This window comes from Prionailurus viverrinus, chromosome A2 (assembly GCF_022837055.1).
Source record: "Prionailurus viverrinus isolate Anna chromosome A2, UM_Priviv_1.0, whole genome shotgun sequence".
In the NCBI taxonomy this organism is placed as follows: Eukaryota; Metazoa; Chordata; class Mammalia; order Carnivora; family Felidae; genus Prionailurus; species Prionailurus viverrinus.
The window spans coordinates 168,248,094-168,271,597 of NC_062562.1; the positions used below are offsets into that span (position 1 = coordinate 168,248,094).

The 23,504-nt window shown below is 47.6% G+C and overlaps 1 protein-coding gene and 1 non-coding gene across 2 annotated transcripts in view; one reads left to right on the plus strand and one right to left on the minus strand.

Moving 5' to 3' along the window:
• Window positions 1–125: 125 nt before the first annotated feature.
• The window catches only part of UBE3C (ubiquitin protein ligase E3C), a 121,380-nt gene continuing 98,001 nt past the window's right edge, over window positions 126–23,504 (plus strand). Inside the window, exon 1 of the mRNA XM_047837610.1 lies at window positions 126–594. Coding sequence (XP_047693566.1) covers window positions 529–594 — 66 coding nt within the window. The 5' untranslated portion in view covers window positions 126–528. The remainder of the gene's footprint in view (window positions 595–23,504) is intronic.
• TRNAQ-UUG (transfer RNA glutamine (anticodon UUG)) lies at window positions 20,104–20,185 on the minus strand. The gene has a single exon. It is a non-coding gene; the product is annotated as a tRNA-Gln (tRNA).

The window sequence follows — 23,504 nt, forward strand, 5'->3', positions numbered from 1 at the left end:
GGCGGCGGGTGCGCGCACGCTGGCGGGGACCGGGGAGCGCCGCGGCGTCGATAGCGGGCGCGCGCACGCCGGCGGGCCGCGGGGAGGAGGGCGTCGGCGTCGGGCGCGCGCGCGCAGGCGGGACCGCGCACGCCAGCCCCGGCCGGCGGCCATCTTTCCTCCCGGCGGCTGCTCCCGGTGCAAGTGCGGGGTCTGCGGCCCTGCCGGCGCCCTCGGCCTCGGCCGGAGCAGTGGGGAGGCGTGGATGAGGGGGGAGGTGAGGAGGAGCCGCCCCCCCAGTGTCGCCGCCTCCCCCACCCGAGGGCAGGCCGGGCGGGCAGAGCCCCCAGGGCGGGCTCGGGGTCGCTCCCCGCTGCGGCGGAGTCCTCCCCGCAGGCGACCCCTCCTCTCAGGAGACCCCTCCCCGCGGGAGACCCCTCCCCTCGGAGACCCCTCCCCGTAAGAGGCCCCTCCCCCGCGGGAGCCCGCCCCGCCCGCCCCGCTGCTCTCAGGGTCGGGGGCTCCTCCCAGATGGGATAAGCTGTAAAGATGTTTAGTTTTGAAGGGGATTTCAAAACGAGGCCCAAGGTGTCCCTCGGAGGCGCCAGTAGGAAGGTAAGAGCGGCCTGTGTGTCTGCGGCGTCTCGGGCCCCCCGGGCGGGCGGCCTGCGTCGGGGATCCGGGCCCCCGGAGGCGGGCGGGGGGCCGCGGGGCCGGCCCGCTGCGCGGCCACCTGCTTCTGATGCGCTAAAGCGGGTCTGATGAGGAAAAGGGCTTTGTAGACGGGAATCGCCGGTGATCTGCGCTCCTTAGGTTCCAACACTGCAAGGATGCTGAAGGCGGACAGCCCTTTGAATCCCGGTGGTGACAGAACTCGGGCAAAGGACATAATGTTTCTGTTTAAGATGAGCTCTCGCTACTCTCACCCTTGACTTCTGGTAGCGGTTGCTTTCAGAATCCACCACCTAAGGGGTGGTTTCTGTTGTAGGAAGTGGCCAGGATGTGTCTGTTAATGTCAACAACCTCTGAAATCCAGGCGCAACTCCTCGCCGGCCACGTGTTTGGATCCGAGGCTGTGTGGATTATTCTTCACCAGCTTTCTGGAAGGAGTGCGGGGACACTCTGGGACCGCTGGTCATACCATTATTCTTACAATTGTTTAGAGTGAGGGGGAGCAGGCTCCGGCCATCCTGCCGCCCTCTCTGATGACCGGCGGCTATTGGTTCAGCGGAACTGCCAACAGATAGGTGCCAGTGCTGTTTCATTCCCTTGTTTTTCACCATTTCTCCTCTGTGCCGGTTCATGGGTCCCTTTTCTGCCTGCTTAGGTTTTAAAGGTTCAAAATAAAAATCTGGCCCCCGTGCTTGAAGTGTTTGAAAAGTTTAAGTGAATCGAATTAGTTGATTATTTACTGAAGAATTTTTTAAACGTCTTTTACTTTATTTTTTATTTTATTTACTTATTTTAAAATAGTTTTCAATGTTTATTTGAGAGAGAGAGAGAGAGAGAGAGAGAGAGAGAGCGGGGGAGGGTCAGAGAGAGAGAACCCCAAGCAGCTGCGCTGTCAGCACAGACCCCAGCACCGGGCTTGATCTCCCCAACCATGAGATCATGACCTGAGCCGAAAGCAAGAGTAGGACGCTTGACAACGGGGCCACTCAGGTGCCCCTAAAATGTCTTTTAAATGCTTTGCATATTGTTTTTGTTTGTTGAGTATATTCTGTATGTTACACTTAAATAAATAGCTGAGTTGTCACATAATCCTAAGTGCATACTCCAAGTAGGAACATCCCTTTAAAATTGTGCTCTGGGAGGGGCACCTCGGGGGCTCAGTCGGTTAAGCATCCGACTTCGGCTCAGGTCATGATCTCGTGGTTCGTGAGTTCGAGCCCCTGTTGGGCTGTGTGCTGACAGCTCTGAGCCTGGAGCTGCTTCGGATTCTGTGTCTCCCTCCCTCTCCTTCCCCCCCCCCACCCCCACCCCCCCCAGCTGGCTCTCTTTCTGTCTCTCAAAAATAAACTTTAAAAAAGATTTCAAAAACATGTAAATAAAATTGTGCTTTAGGCATGTGTATGATGGCCTCCTAGGATGGAGGAAGGGAACCCAGTAGGGAGTTGGTAGAGAAGTGTGCTGATGATTTTCAGGCTTTGAGTTGTGCATGACCGTGATTGGTTGAGGGTAGCTGGCTGCAGGACTAGGTGTTAGAGCTGGGTACTGTGTACGTGTGGCAGCGTGGGCAGGGGTGACCTTCCGTGGCTTGGGTATTCATGGAGATTACAGGTGAGATGGAGGAGGGTAGAAGAGGCACTCCGGACCAGAACTGGCGTACAGGCGAGGTGGAGAGCACATGGCTGGTTGTACGTGCACAGCGAGCTGGTGGCAGGTCACCACCTCACAACCCATGTCACTTCTCCACAGGGGCTCCTGATTTCTCTTACAGACAGGAGTGCCCCCGCATGCCCTGCCAGTGCCCCGACCCCGTCTTCTCAACTATGAGCACAGCTCCAGCCCGAGGAAAGTCACGGTCTCGGGGGAGGCTGCATATCCTGCTTTTTAGCTGTGCAGAACCGTTTTCTTTTTGATTGGGGTGCAGATTAGACATCCAGTGTATGTGTCTTAGGTCATGTCCCTAGAAGAGCTTGAGGAGGTGACCTCGCTGCAGGTGAAACGGAGGCGGGAGAAGGAGAGGGCAGGGGAAAGGGTCTTCTTCCTCGGAGCCTGTCTCAGCCCCACGGGGAACTCAGGAGCTTGGCTGGCATCACGGGGCTGCCCCCTTCTTGAGTGAAGGGACCTGGAATTCTGTCACCCTCCCGTATCAGTTGGTCGTTGGCCGCAGGCCGCTCTTGGCGTGAGGGTGGGAGTGTGGCACCGGGCCCCTCTGCTGAGGGCAGTCACCCTGAGTGAGGGTAGCCTTTAGGAGCCGGCGGTGGCCAACACATGGCGGCTGGGGGATGGGGGGGGAGTCAACAGCAGGTGCCGCTTGATGGATGTCTGCGGTCCGCTGCACCCTTGTGACCACCCCACCCACATCACATAACATTCCCAGCATTCCGTAGGCTCCCTCCTGCCCCCTTCCAGTCAGTATCCCTTCTCCCAAAGATAATTGCTGTTTGATCTCTGTTACTGTAGGTGAGTTTTGCCTGCTGAACGGTGTGAGTGGAGTCACATCCGGTTTGTTCCCGTTTTCCGGATTTGGCTTCTTTGGGTCCGCATTTCTCCGCGTTCCTCCACACTATAGTTGATGCGTTCTGTACTTATGGGTGTGTGTAATGTCAGGTGTGCACTTACACTCATGTGCTGGGTTCTGCACACACTTAGGCTTTGCTCTAGTGCACACACCTGCAGTGTGTGGAGGGGGCCGGTGGCCTTACTTCCTTGTCAACATTCATCATCGTTAGTCCTTTTAATTTCGGCAATTCTGGTGGCGATGTAGTTTCATTGTAGCTTTAATTTTGTTTCCTGGCAACTAATTCTGTTGAGCAGGTACAAATGCATATTTTCCTTAATTTTCTTTGGCTATGATACAACTCTTTCTCCTCATTTAAAAAGCAAAAGGCTATAATAGTCTTTCCTTCATGTATTAAATTATTTGTAATTGTTTCTCCTTTCTTGGGCTGGGTAGAAAACTGAATGTGGCCACCTTTTAAATACATCTTTTTTTCCCCAAATTAAATGAGTATTTTAGTGGTTATTTGTAAAGGCTCTGTGTAGCATATGAAACATCATAAGGAAAAGTCCATGCCCTCCTTATAATTTTGTTGGAGAGACAAGACTTAGTTAGAAGTTAAAAAACTATTGAGGGCGCCTGGGTGGTCAAGTCGGTGGGGTGTCCGACTTTGGCTCAGGTCATGATCTCGCGGTTCGTGGGTTCAAGCCCCGCATCGGGCTCCGTGCTGACAGCTCAGAATCTGGAGCCTGCTTCCGATTCTGTCTCCTCCTCTCTGCCCCTCCCCCACTCGCACTCCTTCTCTCTCTGTCTCTCTCTCTCTTTCTCTCTCTCAAAAATAAACAACAACAAAAAAGCTAAATAACTATTGTTACTGTAACTATTGAAGTAATATTATTATTACATTCAAGAATTCTGTTGGGGCTGGTCCAGGAAGAGGTAGAGTTGGTTGGGGCTTAGTCTTGAAGGATGGATAGAATTAGGGTTGGTGGGTGGAAGGGGATACATGGAGTAAGTGTATACTGGATTCCACCGATTCTAAGTCACACAGTTTCCTGATTTTTAGTATTTCTGAAGTCAGGATACATCTTGGTGGCATGACCTAGTTAGCGCAGTATTTTTTCCCTTTCTTGGAGTGCATAAAAGAATATTTTAGGAGCCATTTAATCACAAGTATAGAAATCCATTGAAAATAGCTTAGTAGGGGGAAAAATTTATGGGAGGAATATGGTGCTATTTCAAAGAACGTAAGGACAGACGTAATCCAGATACCAAGTCATCAGGACCCAGGTGGTTACTCGGTTTTTCTCCCCGAGCTGTGCTGTCTCCTTCATTCTTGCCTCCCTGCCCACTGGCTTTCTCCCTTTTTCTTGCACATGATCTCAGCAGTGTATGATTTCCTAGTTTAGGTGTCCAGCTGGGGCAGTTGGATCTCAATTGCATTCCTCAGGAGAGGAAATCTGATTGGTCTAAGTCAGCTTTCCGCCTGATGAGCTGAGTCTGGGATGAGGTTGGGGTCTCTGGTCCACATAGAGCAGTATGGATGTGTGAGTTGTAGGGTGTGGATTCTCCAAGAGGGGAGTGGTTGTTAAATGGAATGTCTAGGTTCCTATGGACATAGACGGAGATGTGGAACAGGCTGTTGATTGTACCTGTGTGAAATGAGGGAGAAATCTGGGCCAGACATGCAGATTTGGTAGTTACCGGCAGATAGATGACTCAGAAAGAAGTCCCTAGGGAGAAGGCCTGGCGTTTGGGATGGGGTGTGGCCTGCGGGGTATTTTAACATCTAATAAGTGAGGAGAATACTTAGGAAAGAATCACACCTGGTGGAGGGCGGGGTGGGGGTGGTGGGGAGGAGGCGTGACCACAGTGCCAAGCGCTGCAGGGAGGCACTGCGGCAATACTAACAAGCCACCAGGAAGACCTGGGTGGCTTCGTGGGGACAATACTCCAGGGTGGTAGGGTTGGAAGTCAGATCGCAGCATGCAGGGAGTGACCAGGAGGTCAAAATGTGGCGATGTCTTTTTTTTTTTTTTTTTTAAGTTTTTAGTTATTTTGAGGGGGGGGGGTCACATGTGAGCAGGGGAGGGGCAGACAGAGGGAGGCAGAATCCCAAGCAGGATCCGTGCCGTCAGGGCGGAGCCTGACGTGGGGCTCCATCTCACAAGCATGAGATCAGGACCCGAGCTGAAATCAAGAGTCAGACGCTCAGCCGACTGAGCCACCCAGGCGCCCCTGAAGTGTTTAACTTTGTAAGAAACTGCCAAGTGTCCTGCAAAGTGGCCGCACCATTTTGCCTCCCCACCAACAAACAGGGAGCGGTCCTGTTGCCTCACATCCTGTCCAGCCTCGGTGGTTGTCAGTGATCGCATTGTGGTCATTCTGCTAGGAGGCAGTGATGTCCTCGTCGTTTTCCTTTGCGGCTCCCTGATGACAAGGGGTGTGGATCACCTTTTCACATGCTCATTTGCCATCTGTGTACGTTCCCTTTTGCCCACTTTTCAGTTAGTTGTCTTCTTACTGTTGAGTCTCAAGAGTTCTTTGTATACATTTCTTACGTATTTGTATATGTTTTGTGAATATACAAGTTCTTTTTCAAATATGTCTTTTGCATATATTTTCCCCCAGTTTCTTCTAGCTTGTTTTTCTCATTCTCTTAACTGTCTTTTGCAGAGCAGAAGTTTGTGATTCTAATGAAGTCCCATTTTATCAATACTTTCTTTCATGGATTACGCTTCTGACGTCGTGTCTAAAAAGTTTGCCAAACACAAGGTCACATGGCTTTTATAAGACGTTAGCTTCCAGTAGTTTTATACTTTTGTGTTTTACATTTGGGTCTATGCTCCATTTTGGGGAAATTTTTGTGAAAGATACGAGGTCAGTGTCTGGTTTTCTGCTTTTGTTGTTATTTGTTTTTTTGCATGGATGACCAGTTGCTGCATACTGTTTTGTTGAAAAGCTGCCCTTTCTTTGTTGATCTGTTTGGGGTTTGTTTTGTTGTGTTTGTTTTGCCTACGTCACCCTGTCTTGATTTCTGTAGCATTATGGGAAGTCTTGAAGTTGGATGGTGCCGCTTTTTGTTCTTTTTCGTCAGCATTGTGTGGGGTATTCTGGGATTTTCATTGGGATTGTGCAATCTGTAGATCAATTTGGGAAAACCTGACATTTTGGCAATATTGAGTCTTCCTATCCAACATGGGGTAAGTACCTCCAGGGTTTAGTTCTTTGATTTCATTCATCAGACTTTGATAGTTTTCCTTGTGTAAACCTTATATATGTTTTGTTAGATTTAGCTCTAAGTGATTCATTTTTCTGGACCTAATATAATGGCACTGTTTTTAATTTCAAATTCCAGCCGTTCATTGCTGGTATAAAGGAAAGCAGTTGAGCTTTGATTTGTATTAACCCTTAGCTCAGCTCCCAGCAGCCAGTTTCATAGTCTCTGTTTCCAGACATTTGACTTCTTTTTCTTTAATTTTTTTTAACGTTTTTATTTATTTTTGAGACAGAGAGAGACAGAGCACGAGCAGGGGTGGGGCAGAGAGAGAGGGACACACAGAATCCAAAGCAGGCTCCAGGCTATGAGCTGTCAGCACAGAGCCCGACACGGGGCTCAAACTCACGGACCACGAGATCATGACCTGAGCTGAAGTCGGAGGATTAGCCAACTGAGCCACCCCGGTGCCCCCATTTGACTTTTTTTTTTTTTTTTTTTTTTTTTAGGAGTCTACGTTCCACATATAAGTGAGCTCATACAGTATTTGTCTTTGACTGGCTTATTTCACTGAGCACAGTGTCCTCGGGGTCCACCCATGTTGTCACAGATGGCAGGATCTTGATCTTTCTCGTGGCCAAATAACATCCTGTCGTGTATCCAGTGGCCGCATTTTTGTCCATCATCTGTTGATGTACATTTTGGTCGTTTCCATTTCTTGGTTGTTGGGAGAAACGCTGCAGTGAATATGAGGGTGCGGATAGCTCTTTGAGATCCTGTTTTTATTTCCTTTGGCTGTTACACACCCAGAAGTGGGACTGCTGGATGATAAGGTCGTTCTGTTTTTAAAAGAAATTTTTTAACGTTTATTTATTATTGAGAGACAGAGCATGAGCAGGAGAGGGGCAGAGAGTGGGAGACACAGAATCCAAAGCAGGCTCCAGGCTCTGAGCTGTCAGCACAGAGCCCGACGTGGAACTCCGGCCCACGAACCTCGAGATCATGACCTGAGCCGGAGTCAGATGCTCAACTGGCTGAGCCACCCAGGCGCCCCAGGTTGTTCTGTTTTTAATTTTTTGAGGAACCTCCATACTGTTTTCCATAGCAGAAGTGATGTTTTTGGTTTTGTTTTTGATCAGTTTGTTGGAATTTTCTACATAGATGATCCTGTCATCTGTGATCAAATACGGTTTTCTTTTTCTCTTCCTGATTTGTCTACCTGTTATATCCATTTCTTTTCTCACCGCACTCTGCATTAGCTCCGACTTTCAGGAATGGTAAATCAGTGGTGTGGAGGGAATGCCCTAGCCTTGTTCCTGATCTTACTGGGAAAGTTGCTAGTGTGTCACCATTAAGTTTGATGTTAACTGCAGATACTTTGTGGATGTTTTTTATCAAGGTGAGGAAGTTCCCTTCTATTTCTCGTTTACTGAGTTCTTATCATGAATGGGTGTTGGGGTTTGTCAAATGCTTTTCTGCATCTACTGATGTGGTCATGTGATTTTTCTTTAGTCCGTCGGTGTGGCGGATTACCCTCAATGATTTCTGAATGCTGAACCAGCCTTGCCGGCCTGGGATCACCACCACCGGCTGTCTTCTGTGTTTATTTTTATACCTTGTTGGATTGTGTTTGACAGTATTTTGTTGGGGAGTTTTGCATCTATATTCGTAAGAGATAGTGGTCTTTGATATTACTTGTGGTATTTTTTTCTGGGTTTGGCCTTAGGGTAATGCTGGGCTCATAGAAGGAGTTATTATACTCTAGGGCCTACCAAAGCCAGCTACTGCAAGTTTAATTTTCCTCTTTGATAGGTGTAGACAATTTTTTCTTCTTCTTAAGTTTATCTATTTTGAGAGAGACAGTGCAAGCGGGGAAGGAGCAGAGAGACGGGGACAGAGGATCGGAAGTGGGCGCGCGGCTCGAACTCAGAAACTGTGAGATCGTGACCTGAGCCGAAGTCAACCATTCAACCGACTGAGCCACCCAGGCGCCTAGGTTTGGACTATGCTTAAGATTGTAGAACTCTGGCTGGCTGGCTCTGTAAAACTGCCCTCGATTCTGCAATTGAAGATCTTATGTAAAATCTTTTAACTTAAAAAAAATCCCATGGTATTTTGTTTTAAAAAGCTGGCGCTGGGTATATGTGTTGTCATGCCTACTCTGTGTACGTTGCAGTAGAAACTAAAACTTTCTTACAGATCTGGCAGTGAGTGAAGTAAAAATGCGTTCTAAGGTCAGATTTAAAAGTGTTAATTTTCTGTCAGGCTGGTATCACACTGCGGTTTCCTCCGCCAGTGCCGCGTCTCTTCTCTTGGGTGTAATTAACTGGTGGCCTTCACACACAAGACCAAAAACCTGTAGTTCCCTGTAGCAGAGGTGGGGAATTCACGAGCTGGTTCTTAGGGAAATCAAGCAGAGGAGAAGGGCTGAGACTGTTTGTCTTGCACTCAGGGCCTAGGGTGAGGCGAGCAGGGCCCCTCAAGTACCACTGGAGGGTTCAAGGTGGCCTTACTGTCAAGCTCACACTGTGGCTGGCCCTGCACTGGCACCGCCCTGAGCGCGTGCACCTCCTTAAATTTTGTTCCCCAGGGATGAGCTTGCCTCGCTAGTCCCTGCCTGCCTTTGCACACTTAAGCCGATTTTCGTGGGTTATGCAGTTAATTGCCAACTAGGTCTCTTAACTAAAGTAACGCGCATTACAGGAAGCCTCATAGGACTGCAGAAGAGCCTCAAAAGAGTTTATTGCAAAAGCAGTCTGGAGCTTTCTTCGAATGTAACTTTCCCTGTATTCTTAGAACTTTCATAGAATGCAGACAGCTGGGAGTTTGGAAGTTAGGCACCTTATTATTTTATACCACCGTAAGGGTATCTGCCTTCCACACGTTCCTGTTCTGCCACGGCCTCTGCGTGCCCGCACCGATTGTCCTCATAAAGGCAGGAGCAGGAACTTCTGTCGGCCTGTGTCCATGCGGTCCAGCACCTCCCGTGGTAACCGGGTTAAAGATGGAAATGCCTGCTGGCGGTGTGGGTGCCGTGTAAGTTGTCTCAGCCTGCCGGCTGGGGGGCGGGGGGCAGGGGGCAGTTGAACATCAGAGGTCTTAACAAGGTACATCCCTTCTCATCCAGTTATTGTGCTTTAAGACCTTTATCCTAAGGAACTAATCTGACAGGTGCAGAGGAAAGACGCAGGGGAAGAGATGATTGCGGCGACACCCATAATATTGAACGATTGGAAACAACATAAACGTCTAGCAGGAAATTTGTGAAGCAAGTGGTAATACAACAGTGTAACGGAATACTAGACAGCCGTTATTAATATTTATATTTTAATGTCTTATATTTATTAAAAGGATTCATTGTTAATGGAAACGAGCAGATTACAAAACAGGACTTCAGTGTGCATTTAAATTACATTAATGTAAATGTCACAATACCTGCTTTACCACTTTCTTAATTTCCAGTGAATGAAGGATGTGGTACTTACAGTTCCTGTAGAATGGTGGCTTGGAGCAGTACGTTCTTGTTGTCCACTCAGTTTTGTGGGACGGGGATCTGAGAGCAGTTGGTGGGTGGTTCTGACTCAGGATCTCTGTGGGGCTGTGGTGCCTAAAGCCTTACCTGGGGGGGGGGGGGGCTGGCTTATCCACGTGCTGGGGGAGCCACTCCTGGGCTGGCTTGTCCACGTGCACCGAAGTTAGTGCTGGGTCTTGGTGGGAGATGTCAGTTCCCTGCTACGTGCACATCTCCTTAGAACTCCTTGACTGTCCTCCTGACATGGCGTGTGACCTGGGAGTGCAGGGAGAGAGCGGCATGCCTGTACGAGGCAGTCCTGAAAGTCACATACATTTTTGTTGGATTCTGTTTGTCTATCCGGTCCACACTCAAGGTCGGGGGTGGGGGTGGGGGTGGGGGTCACGCTCCACCTCTTAAAGGGAAGCAACCTCAAAGACCTTGTGGAAATATGCTGAAGCCACCGCAGAAGGGGTATCAGTTTCAGCTAAGTTGTAAATGCTAATAACACATGACTTACATGTGCTATTTTTCTGTCTTAACAGCCTATTAGGATTTAAATATTATGGCTTTCCTTCTCTCCTACTATATTGAGTCAGTGGTTACTGGCTATGTAACTATTATGCAAATACGAAGCAGTTACAAAGCAAAGATTATCAACCAAACAAATTTTCAGTAGATGTTTTGGTGAAACTTAGTTGACTCAGAGACAGTTTTGTAGCTCTGCGCCTTAGAAACGTAAGCAGGTGTCATTTATTTGCAGCAGTGGGAATTTACTTGTTTAGATCATTTACCTCTTTGATCCAGCCACCCTTGGAGAAGGGGGGGGCACACAGTTGGGCCAGGGGGAGTAGATAATTTTGGGCTGAGTGTCTGTGGGTTGCCACCATGACAACCGTAGGGCGGGAGGCAGTCACACGAGGGTCTAGGAGAGAGGTGAGTGAAGTAGGGGATGTCACAGTAAATTTTGGGCCATCTGGGAGCTCTTTTGGATGGTGGTATACCAGAATGGAGGCACGAAGCTTGTTTTCCTTTTCGCACTGTGTGTATCCTGTTTCCAGAACCCCAAGCAAATGGCGTAAGGTTAGTGCCCTAGGCTTTTGTGTGCTGGACTGGGATCCTTGCTACTGTGTGTATATGGACCTCGTTGCCATCGGGGAGGACGGACAGCACGGACAGAAGTGGCCAGCCTCGGAGAAGTGGTAATCGCCCACAGATTGCTCAACGTGGCCGGAGTCAGTGTTGGAGAGAAGGCCGGTGAGAGGCGGTCAGGGCCCAGATCATAAAGGTTCTGTGGGTCACACGCAGGCATATCCAGGCATGTGGGTGAGCCAGTGAGGGATTTTAAGCAGTAAAGTGACTGCGGGCAAACGGGTTTTGGAGAGATGAGTGCGGGGCAGTGCGGGTGGTGGGAGGCCAGGCGAGAGAGGGAGGCAGCTGCAGTTGTGCAGACGAGTAATGTGGGCCTGACGCACCGTGGTGGGCACCTGAGCGGAGGGGCCTTCGAGAGCTGCGGACGAGGTAGAGTCGGTGAGCTCTGTAATGAGAGGGGGCCCTTCAGGCGTTCGTCTGGGATTACCGGAGTGGAGAGTGAGGCCGTGAACCAAGACGTTAAATTCCGAGGGAGTTGTTCGGTTTGAGTGGTGGAGGGTGTTCAGGAAGCGCCGGTCTGGAGCTTCGGGTGGAGACCCGGAGTCCCTCAGTCCATCAGCAGGTGGTGGAAATTGTGCGATGCGCGGAGTCCTCAGGAGAAAGGGTTCGCTCAGAAGGCTCCGAACAGAACTCCCACGGCTGCCAGCATTTACACAAGAGGCAGAGAAAGGGGCGTGCAAAGGCGATCGTGCCGTCAGGACCCGGTGAGCGGAAGGCTAGCGTGATGTCCGTGTGTGGGTGGCCACACTCGCCCCCAGACAGTAGCTTTAATGAGGGAATGCGCGGAGGCAGAGTGGGAAAAAGCAGGGACTGGTGGAGGACCGCAGACCTGTTGAACGAGGCTTTATTTTGAGGCCTTTGTGTTTTGCTGTAACCATTCCTCTCTGCCTTGTGTTTAGACTTGATGTTATCCCAAAGCAGAGAGAAGTCGTTCCATCTCTTTTCTAAAATTAAAATTTTGGGGGCGCCTGGGTGGCTCAGTCGGTTGAGCGTCCGACTTCAGCTCAGGTCACGATCTCGCAGTCCGTGAGTTCGAGCCCCGCGTCGGGCTCTGGGGTGATGGCTCAGAGCCTGGAGCCTGCTTCCGATTCTGTGTCTCCCTCTCTCTCTGTGACCCTCCCCTGTTCATGCTCTGTCTCTCTCTGTCTCAAAAATAAATAAACGTTAAAAAAAATAATAAATTAAAAATAAATAAATAAATAAATAAAATTAAAATTTTGTTTTATGTTTAAAAATTACTGTACATGGGGGCGCCTGGGTGGCTCAGTCGGTTAAGCGTCCGACTTCAGCTCAGGTCACGATCTCGCGGTCCGTGGGTTCGAGCCCCGTGTCGGGCTCTGGGCTGATGGCTCAGAGCCTGGAGCCTGCTTCCGATTCTGTGTCTCCCTCTCTCTCTGCCCCTCCCCTGTTCATGCGCTGTCTCTCTCTGTCTCAAAAATAAACGTTAAAAAAAAATAAATTTAAAAAAATAAATAAATAAAATTAAAATTTTGTTTTATGTTTAAAAATTACCGTACATGGGGGGCGCCTGGGTGGCTCCGTCGGTTGAGCATCCGACTTCAGCTCAGGTCACGATCTCGCGGTCCGTGGGTCCGAGCCCCGCGTCAGGCTCTGGGCTGATGGATCGGAGCCTGGAGCCTGTTTCCGATTCTGTGTCTCCCTCTCTCTCTGCCCCTCCCCTGTTCATGCTCTGTCTCTCTCTGTCTCAAAAATAAATAAACGTTAAAAAAAAAAATAAATTAAAAAAAAAATAAAAAAATAAAATTAAAATTTTGTTTTATGTTTAAAAATTACCGTACATGGGGGGCGCCTGGGTGGCTCCGTCGGTTAGGCGTCTGATGCTTGATTTCGGCTCAGGTCATGAGCTCACTGTTCGTGGGATCAAGCACCGTGTCGGGCTTGAGCTGACAGTGTGGAGTGTGCTTGGGATTCTCTCTCTCTTCTCTCTCTCTGCCCTTCCCCCACTCGTTCCCCCTCTGTCTCTCAAAAAAAAAATAAACTTAAAACAATTTGAAAATTAAAAAAATACATGCTCATTTTGTGGACTTGGAAGTATTTATGTTTATTCTTAAAAAAAAATTTTTTTTTTAATGTATATTTTTGACAGAGCGAGAGAGAGACCAAGCGCAAGCAGGGGAGGGGCAGAGAGGCAGGGAGGCACAGAATCCGAAGCAGGCTCCAGGCTCCGACTGAGCCGCCCAGGCGCCCCCGTTTATCCTTTCTTTTTGGACATTTAGGTCGTTTTTTTTTATCGTGAACTTCTTTAGAGCCAACAATGTAATTATTTTTTAGGATAAATTAAAGAAGTTGAATTGCTTGGTCAAAGTATGCACATTGTAAAGGCTTTTGATACACTTTGTTCTCTGGAAAACAGGAATCAGTTTCTATTCCCTGGTTGCTTGGGTTCAGTGCTGCCTTTGCTTCTTTGCCCCGCTGTCAGCCTCTCCAGCCTCTCGGGCATTTTCTCTCCAGGGTGTTTCCGTTTCCCTCTTCCCTCGTTACAGGTAGGCAGGCCACTGTCCTCGTCCTTGGTATTTGTCCTCTGTCAGGGTGCTTTGCCCCTGTGCTCTCGCTTCTTGACTTTTTAATTTAAATGTGTTAGCATTCCTTGGAAGTTCTTCCAAGGAAGAAATCAGAGCCAGAGAGTCCAGAACTTTGGCAAAAACTGCAGGGCTCGGGTGTCGGACCGCCGGTCTGTGGTCCAGGACGCGCTGCTGGGGGTTGTATGGCCTGCACACGCCGTGTCTGCCATCTCGCCGCGCTGCGGTTTCCCGTGGAAGGTCCAGGAGCACGTCCCCCAGGCCCTGGGAAGGTGGCTCCAATAAAACCCTACTTCCTTTCGAGTTAATTTTCCTTTTAATGAAGCTTTAATGCTCTAATGTTTTTAAGGGGCATCAGTAAACCCTGGTGTGTGGGCGAGCAGCACAATTCATACCACATCCTTACTGCAAAACATGAAGTTGTGTGGGGCGCCTGGGTGGCTCAGTTGGCTGAGCGTCAGGCTTCGGCTCAGGTCGTGATCTCGCGGTCTGTGAGTTCGAGCCCCGCGTCGGGCTCTGTGCTGACAGCTCGGAGCCTGGAATCTGCTTCGGATTCTGTGTCTCCCTCTCTCTCTGCCCCTCCCCCACTCATGCTCAGTCTCTGTCTCAGAAATAAATAAACATTAAAAAAAATTTAAAAAAACCAAAACAAAACATGAAGTTGTGAAAAGCGTGATGGGAACCTGAAAAAATGTTATCTCCATGACCAACTGCAGTTTCATTGCTTATCTTTTCTGGGCTTCTCTTTTTCACAACTTGTAATACCAAAGTGATAATTCTTGTTAATCAGAAAGTCAGACTGAATTACTTTTAATATTACCTTGCTCTAATAATGTTTCCATTTCCAGTCAGGGGCCTTTAAAGCAGTGTTAACTTTTTTTTTAATTGAAAAAAATTATAAAAACAATGAGATCCATCTAAAGACAGATCCATCCATCTAAAGACTCCTGATTCCCCCACTGTTACCAGTTTCCTCAGTGTCTGTTTGAACTAGTGTAAACATAAATAAACATATCCCCCCATCACCTTTTCAGTGATAAGGAGAGAACGTACTACAGTTCTGTATCTTTTTTTTTAATTAATTAATTTATTTTTTATTAAAAAAATTTTTTTTTAATGTTCATTTATTTTTGAGAGAGAGAGTGAGACGGGGGAGGGCCAGAGAGAGGGGGACACAGAATCGGAAGCAGGCTCCAGGCTCCGAGCTGTCAGCACAGAACCCGACGCGGGGCTCGAACCACGAACCGTGAGAACATGACCTGAGCCCAAGTCGGACGCCCACCCGACTGAGCTCCCCAGAAGCCCCTCCTGAGTGCTGTGTCGTAATGAGTCCACACCAGCACCTGTCGGTCTCTGGCGCTCTGTTTCCCAGGTGCGTCACGTTCCACTGCCTGGTTTGTATCCTGTAAGTCTTTCCAGGTTCATCGGAACGGGATTTAAACTGTTGCATTTTGCTTTGGATACTTTACTTTTTAAAGTGGGCTCTTTTCTGATTATAAAATAATGTTTATTACAGAAAATTTTAAATTACTGCCATAAGTAAAGAAAAATTACTTCTTTGGAACCCTCCCCTCTATTTAGAAATAATGCACTACTAATACGTGGGTAAATGTTCTTCCAGTCTTTTTCTATATACTTTTTGAATTAGGAATCATTTTGCACATTTTGTTTTATGAATATGATATTTAGCACTTACTGTATTTGATGCACCTTTAAATACTTTTTGCTTGCACGCGAAGTTAGTTTCTCTTAGATTTTCATAGAGGTTCTTAGGAAAAACCTGCAAATTGTAGGTTGTGCCTTATTCACAAATAATACTTTTGCTAGCATTTAACATTTTAATTAACTCAAAAGGAAGTGTTTTACTTGACGATTCTTTGAGTTGTGTAAAACTGCTCTTCTGTTAGTCCATGAGAGTGGGAAAATACCAACTTAAAACAGGTGTGAAACTGATTATTCTGTTTACACTGTTAAATGGAGTAAATTGCTAACGGAAAATAACCCAAATGGTGAAACAGAGGAAGCTTCATAATTGCTTTAAAAATCAAGATATTAATAAGCATGCTGAAGTTCTTTTTATATGGTTAGCGGTCTGTCTGAGCATTTGGTTTATGGAAATTACATTATATAAATGTACTTTGACTTCCACTCAGATTTTCGACCATAAATTTTTAAATTCGGATAGTTAATGAAATCTGATTTAAACTGTATATGACTGATTTTTTTAAACTTCATTTTGTTACCCCTAAATGTATTTGCCAAAAACAAAAAACGTTTTTTGTCCTATTGAAAAACATCTTTGTTAACGGCATTTTTGAAGTTTGGCCACATTCAATTTTCAGAGGAGACAAGATAATGTGTCTAAAGCTCAAGGCTCAAATAGGGACGTTTGCTTCGTTCACTCTTGTTTACGTGTTGAGGAAGAGATGTAGTGTCACAGCTGTGGAGGGAAGACGAGGGCTGAAAGGACCGTGGGCGCCGACTCGTCACGCCAGAAACACTTGATGAGTGTGTTTTGTGAACTGGTATAGAACTGCTCCTGAGAATTCCCTGCTTTTTCTAGGCCTGTAGGATTCAAAACGCAAGCGGTGCTTTCCAGTATGCGTGTAATAAATCGGAGCGGTCACGGTCTGAGGGTGCTTTCTGGTGGTGCTTCCTTGTTCTTTTCCTCCCGGCCACTTCGTATGGACTTGTTTACGTGGAGCTGGTTTTGAAAATTTATGTCGTCTTGTGGCTTCACTGGTTTATTACAGAGGTGAGAACGTATTCCATGGGCACGGGTAATAACTCGAGCAGTAGGAAATAACGACACAGAGGAAAGCGGTCCAAGTCCCCCCCCCACCTCACCTCTCACCCACCCCTCACTGCCTCCGTCACGGGTCCTGACAGTCAGACTGTTCTCTGCGTGTGGAATCGCCCGGGGGCATGCTCCTCTCCCGTTTAAACACCTGCTGGAGCATGTGAAACAGGCTGCAGCACTCCTCTCACCGCCTGATAACCCGTCTTGGAGATCGTTCCAGATGAGCACAGGCGATTGACCGCATTCTTTTCGAGAGCCGGATGATCCTGTGTGCAGTGAATGTTGCACAACCTATCTGTCTTATATTTTAATGGCCGCTTATGTCAGCTTTTCACTAAGCAACATTGCAGTGCATATCCTTGTAAATAATGCCTTGTAAATGCCTTTGTAAATGCCTTTCATTCGTATAGGTCACATTTCTAGAAGTGCCAGCTCAAAGGCTATGCACATTTGGGATGTTGGTAGATGCACCTCGATTGCTGAGGTGGGTTATCAGCAAATGAAAGTGCCTGCTGTCTGTAACTCACAGCAGCTCCCCGAGTCTTTGCCAAACAGATAGGGAAAAATCCTCTTTCGTTGGGTTTCTATTGCATATTTCTAAAATGAGTAAAAATGAAGTTCTTAGGTTTAGAAGATTTTTAGTTCTCTCTGCACTGTTTATATAGCTTTTGCTGATTTTACAAATAATTGGCTTTGCGTTATTATAGATAGTTGTTCCTATTTTGTTATTTTATTAACCTGTGTTATATTTTTCTGTGTAGAAAGTTCTAATTTTTATGTACTCAAATTTATTAAATAAATGACAAACCGTAACAAGACTTAGTGTTGACGTGATACATCTTTCTTAGAGAAAGTCTTCTTTCATATGGAGATTTTTTAGTGCTCATATTACCTTCACATTTTTATAGCTAGCCCTTTATATACATATATGTATGTATATAAATCTTATATCCGTTAGGGATCTGTTTTTTTTTTTTTTAAGTTTATTAATTTATTTTGAGAGAGTGGGGGAGAGAGCGAGAATCCCAAGCAGGCATGTGGGGCTTGAACTCACAAACCATGAGACCATGACCTGACACAAAACTGAGGGCGCTTAACCAGCTGAGCCACCCAGGAGCCCTAGGGATCTATTTTGATGTATAGACTAAAGCTGCATTGTTATTTATTTAGGTCACCCAGTTTTTCCAGTAATAGTTATTAAATAATACACATTCTATATAGATTTGAAATGCTACCTTTCTCACAGGCTGATCTTTCTTTCCATTTGCGTCTCCCTGGACAGTCTCTGAATTTGACCTGCCTGATCATGCTTTAGCCTCATTAGTGTAGGTCACTGTTTGTCCCAAAGTATGGTGTGTGATGATTTAGGTGGCACATGAAGGAACATTGTAAAAACTGAGCAGTGTTAATTTCAGTATAACTAGGGTGTCAGATCCGTGATTTCTCTGAAATGCTTGCTCACGATGAGGTCAGAGTAGGGGGTTGTCAGCCAGGTGTCAGTGTTTGGTGGCTGCAGTTTGGGAATATGGGCATATGGAGTATGGACTATATACACGGCCCGTGTGGCTAGTGTGCATTTCTGTCCACCGAGTCTCCCTATGCATTGTGGTGGGGTTTATTTTTCTAGCAACCTGATGAATTTCACTTTCAGAAATTGATAGTTATTTTGCTAGTGTGAGCTACACACAGGTATTGGTAATAGCAAATTGGGATTATGTCTGTGCCTTTATTTTTTCCCACCTGACTGCTGTGCCTGACGTGGGTTGGGGTTTTATAACAACAGAAAAATATGTCATTTCTGAAGTCTGAAGGTCAAGATTGTCTTGTAAATCAAGGCACTAAGGATATTTATGATTGTCATCATATGTCTTCATTTGTAATAAGGACCACATTAGTGAGCCGCTGGAACTAGCTTTTTAGTCTCGTAAGCGTAAAGCCTGCATAGGAGGAAGCACAAATCAAACAAATGGTAAGATTTTTGAGACGTGGTTTCTCATGCACTGGCTGAGAGAGTGAACCTCTCCCATTATGAGCCCCGTCTCCATGGAAAACCACCGTGCTCAAGCTTTATTTTGAAACCATAAGGCATACCACCCCTAAACCGTTAAACTTTGGGGGAACAAACAGGAAAGATTTCTGAACAGCCTGAAAGTAAGTGTAGAATGGGACGGTGAATTAAATTAGTGAAAAGTTGAGAACGCTTCATCTGGGGTATTGTATTTAATTACAAAGGCTAGAGCTGCTGATTGGCCAAAGGTATGATGAAAAGTGACTTTAGTAACAAAGCCAATAACCTCACTGTCCAGTGAGTCAGTTCGCGGATCACTTAGAGACAAGTGTGGCCAGTTTTCAGTCTCCAGGGAAGACAGAGCTGGTCTGTACACACTGAGGCGCTCACTGATGCTTTGAGATGAACACGAGCTGAATAAGTAAACAAGTCTAAGTTTTGTCTAGCTCCTCTTTTAATCCTCTTAACCTTTTAAAACCCACTGATGACTTTGTGACAGACAGGAACATAGACGTGATGTGTGGTGTTGTGGAAGAGCAGAGCTCGGCCAGACGCCGTGGGGGTCCAGTAGGGGCTTTGGTCCAGCGAGGTCCCGCAGCAGAAGCTAGAGCCTCTCCCAGCCGAAGGGCGGTCTTGTCCCTTGCCCGTGTTTGAGAGGAGTACCTAACAGAGCGTCCGTTCGTCACTCCTGCGTAGGGGATTTAGTCCTCTAGCTTTGTGAAGATGGGGGCAGTCATGACCAGCACCCTCTTCTCTCCATCCTGAGAGCAGAAAGGTCTCCTCTTGTCCGTCACTTCAAGAGGAGCGTCAGATCTTTGTGATGTAAACCTTTTACCTTGAGCCACGGGAAGTACATCTTGACTGTGGGGGAAAGAATTGGGAACAACTTGAAGAAAGTACTTCGAATACCACGCGTACAGAGTTGAGTGAAGGTGTCCCTGGGCGGGGTGAGTGGGTGGGCACAAGCCCCATCCCTTTTCTAAAATCGCCCCGAGACTAGTACCAAGTAAAAGGGCGCATTCAGAAGGTCGGGCCCTGGACGCTTTCTTGAAACTGAAGTTTGTTGGGGCGCCTGGGTGGCGCAGTCGGTTAAGCGTCCGACTTCAGCCAGGTCACGATCTCGCGGTCCGTGAGTTCGAGCCCCGCGTCGGGCTCTGGGCTGATGGCTCAGAGCCTGGAACCTGCTTCCAATTCTGTTCTCCCTCTCTCTCTGCCCCTCCCCCGTTCATGCTTTGTCTCTCTCTGTCCCAAAAAATAAGTAAATGTTGAAAAAAAAAAAAATTAAAAAAAAAAAAAAAAAAAAAAGAAACTGAAGTTTGTTGAACCATAGAGCCACACCTGGTGTTCTGGTTAGGAATTCATTTTCAGAATCCAATTCTGTCAGAGAAGGGGAATAAATAACATTTGCCTGATCTAATGATGGACATGTGAGTTTGTGTTCTCTGCGGTGTTCGATATCAAAATTAAAAAATAAAATTATAGACTTATCTTCCTCTGAAGCTTTACATAGCACCTCACACTCCTTTATTGGAATGATAAACTGTTCTTTTGCTTCGAGGAACTTAGTTTCTTTTTTTTTAATTTTTATCTTTTGTTTATTTAAAAATTTTTTTTGATGTTTATTTATTTTTGAGAGAGAGAAAGAGAGACAGAGTACAAGCAGGGGAGGGGCAGAGAGACAGGGAGACCCAGAATCCGAAGCAGTTCCAGGCTCCGAGCTGTCAGCGCAGAGCCCGATGTGGGGCTCGAACCCACGAACCGTGAGATGATCTGAGCCAAAGTCGGACGCTCAACCGACTGAGCCACCCAGGCGCCCCAGGAACTTAGTTTCTGATAATTGTAATCCAGTGTTTCCTTTTTAATTTAGCTGATTTGAAATGTAAGAATGCAGTTTTGTTTTATGGTGTTGAGTTTTAGGAGGAACTGGAGCTCAAGACAGCAGTACCGTAGGGCTCGTGATGGCCTCGTGCCTTCGCGCTGGTGGGCCCGGTCACCTGGGTGGCGTCTGCGGGGTTCTCCACGTTTGCTGTCTGTCCCGTAGTAGTTGATAAAGTGCTTGAGGAGGTACTTTGAGATCAGGCAAATCCTGTTTTTTTCCTCAAACTTCTGCCCAGTAATTTCAGCATGCCTCGGTAGCTCTTGTCTGCAGTGTTTACTACTGTGGTGTTTGGTGATACCTTTCCTCTCTCCTACTTTTATTAACTGCATTCTGTGAGAAGAGATTTTTCTTCTGTCTTGTTTATATATTTATTTGATTATGTAAGTATGGAGGCATGGCTGATGTATTTTACCGTATGCAGTAACGTCTAAGGCCATCATCATTGCATAACCTCTCTCTAATTGTACGAGAATATTGGAAAAGCTCAGATTGAGGAGGAGAGTCCAAGATGTAAAAGGTAAAGGTGGAGGAACTGTTAGAGATCGGTAGGGAGTAGGGAAAAAATGGGAATTAACTGCAGTGTGGACCCTGGATGGGATCCTAGAACAGGCAGAGATCTTCAGTATAAAAATTGGTGAATATCTAATGAAATTTGTGGTTCGCTTAGTGATACTGGCCCCATGTTAATTTCCTGTTCTTGCTAATTGCAGTCTGGTTATGAAGGGGGACTAGGGTAAGAGACCGAGGGGATTAGGGAACTCACTATATCATTTCTGCAACTTTGTCTAAAATTAGTCCAAAGTTCAAAGTTTTAAAAGTTTAAAGAATAATACTAAGTGAATAACGATGCGGATGGCGTAGCTGTGCTAAAGCGTGTGACAGTGGCAGAGGAGTGTCCCTGAGACGCTGGTGTAGGTGGTGGTCTTGCTGGAGGGGGAGGGGCCTCCGTGCCGGGAGTCACCTTTCTTCACTCTTCCCTCTGTCCAGGTGCGTCCAGACGTGATCCTCCCTGTGCCGTCCTCCACCTTCCAGCCTCTGTGCCTGGGTACTGCGGACGATGTGGCATGTGTGGCTGTTACTCCCCACCTTTGCCGCCTCCCCCGCCCGCCTCCACCCCCGCTTTGTGCCATAACTGACCGTGGACTCACCGTGGTGTGGGTTACTCTGTGGGCTCAGTCAGGGTTTGCTGTGGGGACGTGTTCAGACACTTGTCTCTACGGGCGGGTTTAGCGTGTCCAGAAGGGCAGCCTGGCGGTCAGAGGAGCTGGCCCGTCCACCTGAGCAGTCATACTTTCCAGATGGAGTTGGGCTCACCAACATTTGTAAGAGTGATTGATTAAGTAAGGAATGTTGATGAGATTTATAATACTTACAACATTTTGGAATTATTTGTTGACCTCCTGAGGGAGTTTAGAATATTGGAATTATTGGTTGGATTTAGGATTTGTTTGGCCACTATTCCGATTTTGGTGGCACTAAATGTTGGTAGACAGATCAGGGCCTTTCTAATACCCGCCTCAATAGATAAGTGATTTTACATTCTAGTCAACTTTAAAATCTTTCCAGTTTCAGATTTCCCCGTTGTACCTTTATTCTTTCTAAATTGAACCCTTCATTCATTCAATTTGGCATAGTGCTAAATATCGGGATTATAAACACCAAGACACAGGCCTTGTTCTGAAGGAATTTATAATTTATTGAAGGAGAAACATACAATTAAAGTTACCTTTACTCTTTCCTCTCTGCAGGTGCATTAAGATAAAAAACATTTTTCTCTTTAAATAGACACTTTGTTTTATCTGTAAGTGATAAAACCCTGTAAATATAGACCCTGCTAAATATTTCACATTGTCAGGCTTGTGTGGTTAGAGCTTGGTCCGCAGGGGCGCGGCCGTGGGCTCTCCGCCTGTGTGGCTGTGGGCCCCGCAGGGCTGCTTCCTCTCCTGCCGCGCAGTCTGCGCCTGCTCGTTCCCAGACTGGGGCCCAACGGGTACCTCCCTGTGCTCGGATCATTCCTTACTTGCGGCTGGAACTGATGGAGTTCAAGTTTTACTCTCTGATCTTCTGCTGGAGGGCTGACAGTGCACTCCTCCCCAGACCAACTGTGCCCACGCCAGCGCTCAGTGGCTAGCGCTCCGTGGCACGGCGTGTTGAACGGTGATCTGCCCATGGCGGAGGCCGCGTCCTTGTGGGTGACACCCACGTTGCCTCCGTGGTTTTGACTAGCGCAGATAGTCTCGTGCTCCGTGCCCTTCCACGAGCGTCTTCTGCACCGAGGCCGTCGTCGCCTCGGCGAGCTCCCGGCGGATGGTGTGGAGGAACGGGAATGACGGTGGCCTCCGAGGGGGAGCTTCGTGGGCGAGAGGACGTTTAAGCGGAGTCTCGCCCGAGACGAGCGCGGCTTGGGTGCGTGCTGGGGCCAGGAGGGAAGTGGGGCCGCCCTGGGCAGAAGGGAGCAGGGCTTGAGGCCTAGGGATCGTGGGAGAGATGCGCTTGAGGCAGCACCAGGAGATGGCCCATGAGGAGCCGGGAGAAGAAGTGTTTTAGCCATGATACCCCCATGCTAAGGCTGTGTTTGAACTTGATCCCTCAGGTGACATTGGTGGTTGTCAGACTAGGTTCTCTGATAGGATGACTAACACGAAATAGAAAATAAGGGCAGTGTAGTAACGTTTTACATAAATTTGGTTAATTTAAATGAGCATTGAGAAGAGATGCTTGCTTGCTTTTTCTTTTTTAGTGTTTATTTATTTCTGAGAGACAGTGCGAGCCAGGGAGGGGCAGAGAGAGAGGGAGACACAATCTGAAGCAGGTTCAGGCTCCAAGCTGTCAGCACACCGCCCGACGTGGGGCTCGAACTCACAAACCGTGGGATCATGACCTGAGCCAAAGTCGGACGCTTAACCGACTGAGCCGCCCAGGCGCCCCGAGAAGAGATGATTCTTACATTTGACCTTCAGTGATCTTTTAGGAAACGATTGAGAATAGGTTGCAGTTTTTTGTTGGCTTTAAAGGGCTGGCAGCCTGATGTGACGTGATCCAGAAGGAGTCACGGGTCTCGGCTGAACCGTTGCTTTTGTTACCTGCTAACTCACGAGGCGCACCCCCGTCTCCGTGGCCCTGAATTGCGAGGGTGTCATCGCCTCCCTCCCATCCCTGCCGCCGTGGTGTGGGCTCCGCAGCCAGAGCTGGAGCCCTCGGGCCCATCCTCGGCCCGGAGCGGACTCTCCCACGGTCATCGCTGAGTGCGGT